This window comes from Mus caroli, unplaced genomic scaffold (genome assembly GCF_978045245.1).
Source record: "Mus caroli unplaced genomic scaffold, Mus_caroli_1 scaffold_20, whole genome shotgun sequence".
NCBI classification, from domain to species: domain Eukaryota; kingdom Metazoa; phylum Chordata; class Mammalia; order Rodentia; family Muridae; genus Mus; species Mus caroli.
In genome coordinates this window covers 38,963,274-38,978,041 of record NW_028227275.1, presented here as the reverse complement: position 1 = coordinate 38,978,041, position 14,768 = coordinate 38,963,274, and the positions used below count along the sequence as shown (strand labels likewise).

At 39.8% G+C, this 14,768-nt stretch overlaps 1 protein-coding gene across 14 annotated transcripts in view; it reads left to right on the top strand.

Moving 5' to 3' along the window:
• Window positions 1-606: 606 nt before the first annotated feature.
• The window catches only part of Trpm3 (transient receptor potential cation channel subfamily M member 3), an 886,635-nt gene continuing 872,473 nt past the window's right edge, over window positions 607-14,768 (top strand). For 6 of the 14 annotated variants that reach the window (XM_085834119.1, XM_085834116.1, XM_085834117.1 and 3 more), the window contains exon 1: window positions 609-1,068. In XM_085834119.1, the coding sequence (XP_085690245.1) occupies window positions 886-1,068 (183 nt within the window). In that variant the 5' untranslated portion in view covers window positions 609-885. Of the gene's footprint in view, window positions 1,069-14,768 lie in introns of all 14 variants that reach the window. The other 8 variants (XM_085834113.1, XM_085834114.1, XM_085834110.1 and 5 more) reach the window with 4 other exon arrangements.

The following is a 14,768-nucleotide window of genomic DNA, read 5'->3' as shown; positions in this document are numbered from 1 at the left end:
TCAACCGGGGGATTCTCTTTTATTCCTTCTTAGTTCTAGGAAGCTGGGGATAAAACCTGGGTCCTTGCATATCCCAGAAAGTGTTCTATCATATTGAGTTACGCCCCAATCTCTATTACAATTTGTGGTATCCTTATTCCCAGGCATAGCCCAGCTAATTATATGAGTCCCTACCCCAGGAATCAGAAATATCAGCCTTTAACATGCTACAGTTTGTAACACGCGCACGTGTGTGTGTGTGTGTGTGTGTGTGTGTGTGTGTGTGTGTGTATGAAAAGCTATTCAGGAAACTTCAATATGCAGCCAAGTCTGAGGCCCAGTGGGCTAGCCTGACAAGCAGTGGGAAGAATTAGCCCAGTACCTGACAGGCAGATGAAGCTGGACTCTCCCAAAGGACACTTGAATACAGTTGTTGCAAAGAGATGAAAAGGAAGAAAGAGAAAGGAAGGCAGATAAAGTTCCAGGCTTACTCTCTTTGTCTAAGTCAACCGGAGTCTCCACCCACTCACCAGTGGGTGACCCAGGCTTCTGCTCCCAGGTCCCCAGGGCCTGAAGACTGGGTGGGGCACATTGACTACAAGAAACTCCTAGAGCAGTGGCTCCACAGCCCCAGGCGTGGGCCGTGAACCCCCTGCCTCCCCCTCCCGAGCCCTGAAGGCGGTGGCTGCCGGTGGAAAGCAATTTGGGGTGCATAAGGAAGCGGGCTGGAGCGCAGGTGGCGCTCGCAGCCCCAGCCCCTGTTGAGCCAATCGCGAGCGCAAGCGCAGCCTGCTGGCAGCTTTACGGAGCTCCCGACTCAGGCGGGGAGCCTACTAGGCGAAGGCGGCTCAGGAGAGAGCTGAGCGCAGGCTGCTCTGAGCACTGCCAAGGGCCACGCTGCTAAGAATGGGCAAGAAGTGGAGGGATGCGGGCGAGCTGGAGAGAGGTTGCTCCGACCGCGAGGACAGCGCAGAGAGCCGCAGGCGCAGCCGCAGCGCCAGCCGGGGCAGGTTTGCCGAGTCGTGGAAAAGGTTAAGTTCCAAGCAGGGGTCCACCAAGCGCTCGGGACTGCCCGCGCAGCAGACACCGGTGAGTTGGGGAGAGTCAGGGCCTCAGCATCCTTCCTACCCTGGTGCCAGAAACCTTGTCCATGGTGCTGAACTTGCTCTCCTGGCGCTGGAGCCTGGGAACTTGTGGAGTCACTTACACGGAAAGTGTTGGGTGGTTGCAAGCAGGGGTCCCCAAGGGATGTCTCCCCCCTCTTTAGCCAGAAGAGGGGTCTTTGGATGTGTCTTCTTTCTATGCAGAAATGGGAAAAGTGTTGGAGAGGCGAGGGGCTGACGGTCAGATCATTATAGTTTTGTAATTAACAAAGTGTGTGAGTTGTCCTGCGTCGTGTGATAGGAGTGTATCCCTCTGGTCTGTGTGTGCCCCGCATTCATCACTTAACATCGACTGAATGGGGGCATAATAAGAACAGCACATTGTATTTTTACTCTCTTAGCACTTGCTCTTTCTATCTCACTCCCCCACTGTTTTAATGGGTATAGTTAATTGTTTGCAGAATGTCATCTGCATGTGGAGAATAGCAAGAATATCCCAGGTGCTTATACGCCTCTGGCTTAACTTGTGTACGACATTCAGAAAGCAGTTTCCCCATGTGTCAGCGCCTCTTCAATGTCTGATTAGTGCAGTAAAAGGACTCCTGTGAAATTAAAACATCACTCTGTGTGTGTGTGGAAATACAGTTGATGAAAACTTTTGCTGCGTTTACATTTCTGATATTGAAATATTAGATTTTCCATCATGTCAGAGGGAAAGAGCTCTCTGTTCTAGAAGACATTTGTATTGGCCTCCTGTTGCTCATGGGTAAGGAGAACACACTGTTTTTAACTTCCAAAGCATCCTTGGAAATATCAGCATGCATGTTCCTATGTTTTCAGAGATATCATGTAGATTTTACATAATGGAAAGAATTTGAATCGATTAAAAAGAATAGCTCATACCATGGACTCCAGTATGAATAGTGTTAGCTCAATCTAGTTTTCAGGGGTTGCAATGAAGGATAAAATGAATCCATAAATGTAACATGTAACAGGAATTCCACAGAATGAGATTTTAGCCTATTTATGTTGTTTTCTTGTTTACAAAATGAATGGCAGAAAGCATTAATAAATCTGGGAATTTCAAATCTTTGATCCATTTTGTGGGCAAGGTTTTCATCTGAACATGGACATGGTCCACGTACATGCAATTAATTTTATTTTAGCCACAGAAATATTCTGTAAGATATGCAGACTTGAAAATATCTTAAATTTTTTTCATTTGAAGACAGACTTCTGGAATAAATTCTGTGAAAAAGATTAATGACCTCTTACCACTTATGTAAACTAAGAATCGAGTTCATCTCCTTACAAAACATCTAAACATTGTTCCATGAGGCTTTTTATATCATGTCTGATTTTGTTCAACAGGTGTGTGAACAGCCCTTATCAGGGCCATACCAAAATCTTCATTTAACACTGTTGTGACAATAAATGACTTGGAGGTTATTGCCTTGAATAAAAATGTGTGTGAGGGAGGGCACACTAGGATACCATGGCAACCAGAAACATCTGGAAAAGTAACCAAGTCCTTCCGCTTGCTAAAGGCAGGCAAAGGGGCAGTATTTCTCTGTGACGCTTGTTAATTGAAATATTAGCAATTCAGTTAAAAAGCAGTGAAAGCCTGTGGGTTTTTTCCTCACATTGCATGACAAGTTCAATATTGATTTTGTTCTAAAACTCCAAAAATAGGCCTCTAAGCCAAGATTTTAATTACCAGATTTAAAAAAATCCCCAAAGATAATGAGCTTTTGGTCATTCTTTGGTCTGCAATCCATCTTAGTTTTTATTCCTGGTTTGGTCTCATGAGTTGTTGATAAAAGACTTGGACTTCATGAGTAATTGAGACACTTGACACATTCATGCTAACACGGGAGCAAGGGAATAATAATGGTTTCAAGGTACCTCTTTGTAAAAGTTTTTAATCTTTAAGGTACGATGGTTTTTTCTGTAATTTGAAGTGATCTGGTGCTGTTTTCAATTTTTCCCTGTGTCTCAGAAAAATAGCTTGTAAATGACACCTAACTTAAATTAATCTGTTTGTTGTTGTTTCTATGAGGAAAAAGATATTCTTTGACATGGCTGTGGGTCTTATCCATTGTGGATTATGTTCAGGAATAATGTGGCATTCACTCTGATTAAAAGAAATCATGTAAAGATCTTATTTATTCTCTGTTTGAGACCATGAAATGGTCATAGAGTGGTTTTGTTAAAGTAAACCCCGATTCTTTGTGTCCAATCTTTGCAATAACTTCTGGTTAAAGTCACATGGGGGAGATGGAAGAACCTTTGAGCCCACTCAAACAAGGAAGGCTGTGTCATTATTTTTTATCTTGGAGACAAAGCCATATCTCCTGGACATAGAAATTATTTACTCCCACAAGGAAACTTCTATCACATTCTAGAGCAATGGTTCTCAACCTTCCTAATGCTGTGACCCTTTAATACAGTTCCTCATGCTGTGATGACCCCTAACATACAACTATTTGCATTCCTACTTCATAACTGTACTTTGGCTGTAGTTACAAATCATAGTGTAGATATTTGATATGCAGGATATGTGATCTGCAATATCCCTCATAGCTGTGACCCACAGGCTGAGAAGCATCTTGTTTTCTTTATGACCTGAGTTACAGTATTTTTGTTTTCTGTGGGAAGTTAAGGAAGATTTTCTTGGTTTGATTTTAGTTAGGTTTCCTACTGATTCACCACTAAATCTGGAAGACTTTTTCATGGAGGTGGAGTGCCTCCACAGTCATGATTCCTGCCCTAGAAGTCAAAAGTTCCATTTCTGGCTGTTGGCTTTGGTGATGAGAAGGTGCTGTGGACTATGAGAAACCTGAGGTAGGAGGGTATGGGCCATCCACACCTGACCACAGCTATCTAGAACCTTTGATTCTAGTGCCAGGCAGAAGTGGCACTAGAATAGAAGGCACCACTTCAGTCTGGTGGCATTTCATGGGCGTGCTCAGTATGAGATTCTAGACACTTCATGGACTTCTCTGAGATTCTGGGCCATAGAAGTAAGCATACCTAACAAGCCAATCTTTGCTGGTTCTGAAGTCATTTATGAATTGCTCCTCTCTCTCTCTCCTTTTTTTGGGGTCATAGTTTCCAGTAGAAGGTTTATGAACTCCTGTTGCTTTGATACTCAGATATCTAAAAGATATAATTCTCATACAGTGAAGCAGTGTTTAATAATATGCATTTGTTAGAAATTACTTTTCTCTGGGATAAGGTCTTAGATTTTTTTTTTTAATCTGGAAACTGTTTAAAATAAAGGTGAGTAAATTTCATTCCAATTTTATTGTATTACCTTTTAGGGTGAAATTATGTGTTAAAATTTGGGCTATCAAATTAAATTTTTGAGTATTAGGTTTGTTTTTTTTTTTAAATAGTATTTCTGTCAAGTGGCCTATTGGTACAAAGATAATTTAAGACCTTCTTCATGGTCATTCTATTAGATCAAGATTGCATTTCTCCTTGAAATGGTGTGTTTACTCCTCCTGTTGTTTACTTTGATTGTATTTGCACAGAAAGGCACAGAAACCACTCAAAATATAATCCAGTAGGTGCAGTCTGGTGTTGTAAATATCAAATACTCACCTCAGCATGCGTTCATTATTAATTTAAAGAGGTGATTTCCCCTAGCCCCATAACTATTTAAAGGCTTGTTTTCACATAGATGCAGATTTAATTTAATCTCTGAGTAAGCTCTGTGTTAAAGGGACAAGAATGTTTTCGGGGAGTAAAATGATGGAGTAGTTGTGATTAGAGTTGTTTTTCAACCTTGGATGGCGTACTTGCTTCCACTAATGCTATAATTACCCTTATCAGCAGGTGCCAACCACAGAGTATCACACCTTTTGCTGATAAGTGGGCAACTGAGAGTGTGCATCAAGAGCAGTGAGCACAGGAAACATCTGTGCTCCAGAGCAGCCAAATGCCTTTCATCTGAGTACCAAACGCCCTCTTCCTGCCATGGCACAGGCTTGAGATGCTATGTATACAGGATGTGTCTATATACAAACCTGGCTCCACTTCTGATACCCCCTATCCTCCTTTTGCACCTAGTAGGTAACTTCTAGCTCTTCTTGCCAAAAGCAAGTGTGACTTGATTTTTCTTGTGTCGTGGGATATAAACAAATGTCTATCAATCCCCAATATGGTACCCACAAGACATGAAAGAAATGATTCCACCCAAGTCTAGCTTTAAAGATGCATACTCAACGTATAGGCAGCCACATGATCAAACAAGGCTCTTTTTCTTCAGCAATCATTAACTGGCTTATACATCCTTGGAGAAGTGAGGCTCCTCTTATGCTTCATGAATTATTTCAGATCTCCTTCTCTTCCAGGGACATGTTAACAGACCTGATTTTGTGACTTTGTTAGAATCGCGGTGAGTAATCTCAGCTGCTCTGATGTCCAAATGGCAAGACTATGTCACCATGTCATGCCTAAAGGACAGAGCTTTCCAACATCTAGTTTTGTCAATGTCTTGAATAAATAAAGACAGGCGGAGTGAAAGACAGGGCTAAAGTTAGAAAGCCCCCTCTCTCAACCACTCAAAGACCACGTGGATGGTGAGTCCATCCATGGTGGTTGTGGTAGACACCGTGGCGACTGGGTGAACAGAATATCCTTGTTTCTCTGTCAGCATCTAATATGTCATCACAGTGTCATTAAGCCCTTAATGGCGTGTTCTTGCTATACAAAGGGCTCTCTTGGTGGAAGTGGAGTGAATCCCCTGCAGCGCTGGTCCGTTATAGAGTGAACCATTTCTTGACAGGTTGATTTTGTATAGTGTCCTTTACCCATTGTGTTAAAACTAGAAAAAGCAACAGAGGAGTATTGCTTGGGAATACAATTAAATTTTCTTGTTATAGTGATTTTTTTTGAATGAAGAGAAAGAAGTCCATTTAATAACAAGGGTCCACCTTGTTTAAGCATTTTGTAAATGCTACTTTTGAATAGTTGGTAAAACTATTGTCACCGTTATAGTGAATAAAATTCAGTTGTCTCTTTGAGGGCTTCAAATATATTAAGAAGAAAGTAATTCAAACAAGTTTTGGGGGAAAATATCCCTGCATGATGATAATTTTAAATTTGTTTTCAATTCTAAAATATACCAGAACAGTTTCTCCTGCCACTATTTACTGAGATCTTTAAAAAAAAAAAAAAAAACAATTGAATCATTAAAAATTACTGACGAATAGCAAAAGAGCCATTAAATTCATTTGGCTGGACCAGCTGGAAGTATTGACTTTTTCATTTGCAAAGGCAAAGAAGGTCTGGAAAAACAAAAATTATTCTAGAGAATACATGTTTTAAAAAGCTGATTCTAGGAGAGGTGGCTTAGCAGTTAAGAGCACTGACTGCTCTTCCAGAGGTCCTGAGTTCAATTCCCAGCTACCACATGGTGGCTCACAACCATCTATAATGGAATATGATGCTTTCTTCTGGTGTGTCTTGAAGACAGTAACAATGTACTCACATACATAAAATAAATAAATCTTTAAAAGCAAGAATAAACAAACAAACAAAAAAAAAATAAAAAACAAACTTAGTCTAGGGATTGGAGAGATGACTCAGCAGTTAAGAGCATTTGCTGCTCTTCCAGAGGTTCTGAGTTCTGTTCCCAGCATCCAGGTCAGATTGCCTAAGCCTGTACCTCCAACTCCAAGGAATCTGACACCTTTTTCTGGACTCTTTGGCCACACACACACACACACACACACACACACGGGGACGGGGTGGCAGGGCAAGATTAAAAAGATGTGGAAGTGTGTTCTTGATCAGTGATTGATGGGAAGGCTCAAAGGGCTCAGCCCACTGTGGGTTGTGTCACACTTGAGCAGGGTAGGTGGTCCCAGAATGTATAAAAAAGAAAGAAAGAAAGGAAAAAAAAGCTGAATAGACCAAGGAGAGCAAGCCAGTAAGCAATGTTCCTCCATTGCCTCTGCTTCAGTTTCTACCTTTTGATTCCTGTCTTTAGCTCCTTATCTGACTCCCGTTCATGGTGAATTGTATCCTATAAGAGGAAACAAACCCTTTTCTCTCCAAGTTGCTTTCTGTTTATCCTAGCAACAGAAACCTAAGTAGGACAGCCACTCTGGTCAGTCCTGGGCAGCTCCTCTAATAACACTGAGAGTTTAATCCACACAAGGGAGATATGCAAAGCAACTGACAGTAGGTACAGTCTAGCTTTATAGGCAGAGCCCATTGGAGCAAAGTTAAACAGCCTATGTCTCCTTAAATGTGGGGTTAGGAAGTCAAGATCAACAGTTTTCTCCCCATGGTAACTAGATTTTAAGAGGAAGAAAAACTTGCTTGGCTTTGTCCATTAAGAGGAAAGTAATGACATCTTTCTAATAGTAATTCTAGTTGTGTTAAGGAAATTGATGCTGAATGATGTGAAAGGAGACCAAGATATCCCGTGGCCCTGATGTGTGGAGGTTCTCACAAGCAGCCTGCATGTGCTCTGGTCTGTATTCGTACTTCCCACTAGATGACTTTCTTTGCTTTTTACAGCTAGAGTGTAAGCTCCACTGAGTACAGGTTGTTCTATTAGTCAGTGATACAGCAAAAAGCCCCGAACGGTACCTGGTACAAAGTATTCAGTTGGATATTTCTTTAACTCCATGATGAACAAATCAATTAATGACATCGAAAATAAAAGTAATAGTTTTTACTTAATGTGAGGGAGATTTTAGTTCCTTGGCTTTAGGTCTGAAAATAAAATAGAGAGAAACATTCTACTTATTTTTATTTTATTATTATAATTTTGGGGGGTAGGGGAGAATAGCTTAAATAAGAAGGAGGCAGATAACTATGGTATTAGTCCACTGGAGTGGAATCGAGAGGATTATTTTAAAAGAGCATTACAAATTTACTTTTTCTTCTGATAGGTCTAGTCCTGATTCCTTCATCCTCATGGACTTTCCTGATAGAATGAGATTTCAGGGCTGATTTTTGTGTCTTACTTAGAACGTATTTAGTCTAGACCATGGATGAATGAGTTCACAAGCTGTTGTGTAATAAGATGTGCACTTGTGGAAATTTTTAATGGATAACTCAAAGATCATCAAAGTACCAGGTCATGTATTTCTCTGACCTCCTAAAATAAGTTAAAGAATGTCAGAATGTGGCCAAGCTGTCATAAAATAAGAACCACCCTGGGTATTCTGAATATGAATGTTTAAAGTTGAGAGTTGACAAGGCAAGCTGTAGTTGACAAGATAAGTAGTCTATGTCTGGTCAACCTATACATTAAAATCTTCTCTCTAGCATATCAATGTTTCAACCACACAGTAACCCAAGGGGGGGGGGGGCGAGGAAAATATTCATGCTAATAGCCACCAGATTTTTTTCCCCTTCTGGAAAGTTGACTATATTTTTGGAAATGAACTTTATAATAGTGACATTGAATAATTGAGATTGAGAGTTTTATTGAATAAGGATGTTGCCCAAAAGATCTGATCTGAAACCGCTCATTTCACCTTGGGCAGTAAGGCAGCATTTACTTTAGTACGTTGTGGTAGCTTTGAAATGGAGCTGGTCGAGACTGCAGACTGGAATCCTGTCTGATCATTGTTAGCTGTGCAGTCTGGCAAAGGTGTTATCTAATGGCTCTCTTCACCAGTTATTAAGACAACTTCCTTCCTTTCTTGTTGAGTTTATGAGTCACCCAGGGGCTCTGTTTTCTTCAGGTAACACTATTCAGTGGAAACCCTTTTACAATACTCTTCAACTCTTGCTACCATCCATTCATTACACATTTTTTTAATGCTAACAGTCGAAAGTGCTCAGACATCCTTACTGTCCCAATACACACTCAAAAAAGAGTAAAAATTTGCTATTTTCTTTGATATCTTTAAAATAACCAAATATTATAGACATAGTTAAACTACCCATTTTCCAGAATTCTTTCCCTTCATCATGAGACTTCCTAAAATCAACATCCATTTTCTTATCCAAATTAAAGGCACATCTCTAGTAATACATTTGTGTACTTTATAAAGACATGTGGACACTATGGCTTTACCTGCTTGGCATTTCTTTGCAACTGTGCTGTGCAGTGGATTTCTATTTGCCATTTGTCTTCTTCACACAACACTGTTTTCTTAACTATGCTATGGTGTACAGGCATTTTATAGTGTATGAGTTTGTTTCTTTCTTTCTTTCTTTTTTTTCTTTTTTAGTATATGTTGAAGCCATACATTTTCCTTTCTTTCATTTCTTATTGGAATCATTATGCTAATTAATTTGGTAACTAATTTACTTCACTCTTTTAAACAATATTCACTGAAACTCCTTTTCATCGTCTCCTTGGCTCTTAACTGGATATGGGCTGGTCTTTGCAAGATGTGGAGCCCAGCAACAGAATGATTGAACTTACCCAGATCTCAACCTTTATTGACTTGCTTGAGTCAAAACTTTCCCAGAGGCTGAAGGTACATGGTGTTGGCTTTGGTTTAAGGCCATTGTCATTGACATTCACCCTAATGGCAACCAGCCTGGCTCAGTCCCTTCACTGCTTTTGCAACTTCATGTTCCTGTATCTCAGTTCTTAGCATGAAAGTAAGATGGCAATACCTGTTCCTGGATAAGCATGACTGACACATAGGTTGATGTGCAGCCTTTGGGAGGCCAACACTCACTACATAGGAGCAGTCCCTTAACCCCTTGGTGGTGTTAACTGGAGACGTGAGAAGAAGCAGGCCCTCATTGGTAGGGTGTGATGTTTGCAAACTTTAATGCTTCGGAAGTAAGAATGTTGCTGAGAGTAGCTAGACTATAATAGGAATGATCTGCTGGACTTGTAGTTTGCAAAGGGCCTTGAAAATGAAATCAGGTCCAACATGATGATCATACGCAACAGAGCTCAACCTCTGAAATGTCCTTCAGTGTCTTCACTGAAGTTCATTTTATTGACATTTTAAAAACTATGATATGAAGCTTAAGCAGTATTGAAATATAGGACACCCTTTGCTTTTGATATCTTTTTACTGGTTTCTGTATACTTTGAGAAAAATTGTGCTTATAAAATTATTTTCTTCATGAAGCTCAAGGCCTTTGGGAAATAATGCCTTTGAAAAATATTTGAAATTTCAAACATAAATAAATAGAAAGACTATTATAATAAGCTTATAACTTAATTTCAGCCAATATCTCATTTTTCATTGCTTTTCTTCCTACTAGAAAATTTATGGGCAGATATCAGATATTATGTCACTTCATCTGAATGTTATGTGAAAGAGGAAGGGTATGCATTTACTTGTTTAAGTGTGGGGCATTCAACCTGCAGCCTTTGCATATGAAGCCTGTGCTCTAGCTACTGAGTCACACCCTTGAACAGTATATATAGAACAGTGGTTCTCATCCTGTGACTTATGACCCGTTTAGGGACACATATCAGATATCATGCACATTAGAATGAACAGTATGACTATAATAGTAGCAGAATTACACTTATGAAGTAGCAAAGAAAATAAGTTTATGATTGGGGGTCACTGCAATATGAGAAACTGTATTAGAGGGTCGCAGCATTAGAAATATTCAAAACTATTACTCTAGGGACTTAGAAGAACAAATTTAAAATACTACTTAAGTATATCAACAGTTTATTAATACTCACAGCTATGAACTTTCCATGATATTTCCTAATCTATCTTCTAAGTCAGTATTTGACTCTTAGTGTGTTTCTCTCAGAATCCAACTAGAAGCGACATCTTGCAATTATCCTTTTGGTCTATAAAGTCCCCACCATGATCTTTCTTTTTCTTCTTCTAGAAAATGCTTTTCACAGAGAAAACAAAGTCCTCCCATGGACGTTCCCACATCCTGTTCTGCTGAGTGCATCCTAACAGTGCCTCCACCCATGCTCTTCCATCCATTGGTGCTCCCCACAAAACGGCTGGTGACAGGAAGCTTGAATCAGTTTTAATCTTATTTATTGGTGACAATATTTCCTGAGAGTTCCATATGCTTCTTGTTTTGTGCTTTAGTGGGAATTGATGCCCATTGCTTAGAGAAGGAGCCAGCAAAACTTTCCTGGGAATAAAGCAAATGTTTTGGGTTCTGCATCCCGTGAAGCAGCTCTGTCCTGTGGTTACACGACAAATGCAACACAAATGTTAGCAATACACGGGCATCACTGTGCCTCATATAATTTATTTGCAAATGCCAAAGTCTGAGTTTTGCATCACTCTTGTGTGCTATAAAACATTAGTTTCTGTTTGTTATTTTTAGGTCTTTAAAGCATATATAAGTAGCGATTAGCTCTCAGGGAAAGACAACCAGACACAATCTGAATTTGCCCTTAGCTGAAGTTTGCTGATTCCCAGCCAGGAGTTCTCCCCTTTCTCCTTTTTGTTATTACCAGGGAGTGCAGCACAATGATGTGATTCTGTCCTTCCTGTCTCAGTTATTAGCTGGAATATGTTTGAAGCAAAGCTCCCTTCCCTGACTGAGAAGCTGAATTATGCTGGCACTTTGCAGTAATCCATAAGTCAAGATGGATTCTTGAGAGAGGTTTTCTTTCTTTCTTTTTTTCTTCTTCTTTTTTTTAAGTAGAGGAAGCAATCCATGTGCTACTGTACTGTTGTCAGACCTGAGGTTTTAATTGGGTCATTGTGTTTGGTTAACTGGCATAGAATAGTTGGCCTTTTAATTGTGGAGGCCAATTAAACTGTTGTGAAGATATGGGATATGCAAAAACAAATTGTCAAACTACATTTGAATTCAAGTTTTTTTTTCTTTTAGAATTAAAAGATACATTGTCTTGTATTCATAGTCTTGCAGTCAAATTAGTACAAACTTAGTGGGTTAGTGCTACACAGATGTGTTACGGTTCTGTAGTTCAGAAGTGTGACATTGGCTTCACTGTACAGAGAAGCAGGGCTACTTTGCCTTTGTGGTCTCTAGGGGGAAAGTATTGATTTGACTTCTACAGCTTGCAGAAGCAACCTACATCTCTTGGCTCATGGCTGCTTCCTCTGTGTTTGAAGATAGAAAAGTTGACTCAATCCTTGCTTACATCACATGGCTTCTCCTGCCTTTCACTCACGTGTAAGATTATGTTGGATCCACCTATATAATCCAGAGACCTTATTGTAAAGATAGATTATCAGCAATATTGGTTCATGTACGACCTTAATTTCGGTTCATCATGTAAATTAACATATCCCAGGTGGTGAATATTAGATTGTGTGTGTGTGTGTGTGTGTGTGTATAGGGGCATTGTTCTTCTTTCTCTATGGGCATCATTATATTACTCAGTGTGCCCTTTTCTTTTGGAAGTATGGGATTCAGACTGAAAATTCTTAAGATAAAAATGATCTCTCCTACCACTCAGTAGACTTGTAAATAAGAATGCATTGGTTTTGTTTGTTTGTTTGTTTGTTTGTTTTTTGTTCGTTTGTTCTTTTCGAGACAGGGTTTCTCTGTATAGCCCTGGCTGTCCTGGAACTCACTTTGTAGACCAGGCTGTCCTCGAACTCAGAAATCCACCTGCATGGCCATCTCACCCATGAGCTCACTGCTGCCATGGCTGCCTGTATAAAATCAAGTCACTAAGTTCCCTCAACATTCCAACAGGCAGTAGTCATTGGACACAGTGGGCATTTAACAAAAAGGAAAGACATTAAGGGTGCAGGTGGGCATACTAGGAGTCTTTGGAGGGAGTGGGAGCAGGAGCAGGAGTTGGGGCGTTCTTGGAGAGAGTGAAAGTAGGAGCCCATATGTTCAAAACACACTGATTAAATGGATGAGAGTATGGAGGTATTGTATAGAATAAAAGATATTCTGTAGAGACAAAGAAGAGAGACCCAACTGTCTCAAAACATAAGGTAGAAATCCATAGAGGAAGACCTCTGGCCACATGTGCTCACATGTGTGCCAAATATACACAGCTTGCATAGTATCATATAAAATATATTTCAAGTGTACTAAGCATATCTTACTATATTAATTTGCTAAATTGTTTGATAAGAGTGCTTAAGTTGGTGAGAAAAATTATCAACTGGACTCAGGAACAAATGATGTAATTTTCAGTTTTGGGCTCACTGAATTGAAGCTATATTTATCATATAATGAATTATCATTTTTATATTCTTTTTATGTATTTGTATGTGAGAGATACATATGATCGTGTGCATATATGCATGTGTGCATGTATGCATGCATGGGTAGGTATCTACAAATGCCACAGTGTATGTAGAAGTTAGAGGACAATTTCAAGTGTTGGTCCTTGTTTGAGATAGGTTATCTTGTTCACCGCTGGCAATGATGCCAAGCTAGCTGGCCTGTGAGCTTTCCAGAATTCCTGTCTCTGGAACTTATGTGGGTGTAGGCGTACTATGCTCACTCTCATCTGCTATAGCATCTGGCTTTTACATGAGTTCTGAGATTATGAACTCAGACCTTCATGCTTGCATAGTGAGACCTTACCTCCTGAGCTGTCTCTCTAGGCTATGCTCCATACTCTTATCCAATATTCTCTAAACAGATGGTACAAAATGCAATATTGCCAGTTTGTAAGTTCCATCATTCTTTTATTCATGAAGAAAAATAATCCTGTCTTGCCTAGTAAATGTCAACTTGACACAAACTAGAGTCATTTGGAAAGAGGGAACCTCAATTGAGAAAATGCCTCAATAAGATTTGCCTATAAGCAAATCTGTTGTGCAGTTTCTTGATCACTGATTGATAAAGGAGGGCCCAGCTAACTATGGACAGTGACATTCCTGGGCAGAGTCCTGAAGTGTTATAAGTCAGCTGAAAAACTCATGGGGAGCAAGGTTGTAAGCAAACAGTGTTCCTCCATGGTTTTGCTTGAGTTCCTGCCCTAACATCCCTCAGTGATAGACTGTTAACTGGAACTATAATCTGAAATAAACCCTTTTCTCCCAAGTTGCTTTTGGTCATGCTGTTTATCACAATAGAAACCCAACTAAGACAAACCCTTAACTTGAAATTTTGAGTCACAGCTGCTCTCCAAAGAGCGTTCTTGCCATGTTTCCAGTTATCTGAGGACATCTGATGTTTTATAGGAGCGCTTGTCTCCCGTGACCATAAATAATGAGTGATTGTAATAACAGGTAATTACTAAGTCATTGCTTGTTGGAAAGAATAAGTGGGGAAAAATTAGCAGTAATTGAGGAAAAACCAACAGATTGTCAGAAAGTATGATTTTCTTACAAAGTCTACCTGAAAATTCTGCCCTCCTCCAAAAATAAACTGACTAGAAATACAACTAAAGAAATGTCTACTTCCCAAAATAAATTACATTTAGAAACAATTATAGATAGTTTCTTAGAGTAGCAGACTATGTGATATTGCCTAAGCCAAATTTTACTGTAAATGAACAATACTTAAAACATTAATCTTCAGGAAATCAACAAATAGGTTGTTTTCCCTATAGAGTTAGTCAATAAGAATGGGGCTATGTTGTCTGTGTAGACCACTATAACAAAATGCCACACAGCAGAAGGCTAATTAAGAACAGGAACTTACTTCTAATATTTCCACATGGTCTCCAAGTTAGAAGAGCAGACAGTTAGAGGCTGAAAGGCATGATGGCCTAGAGCAGCTATGATTGGGTCAAAATTCCACCTGTGTAGTACTTAAAGAAGGCCGTCTTGGGTTATACATCATCATCAAACCTGGGCACAACTGGACTAT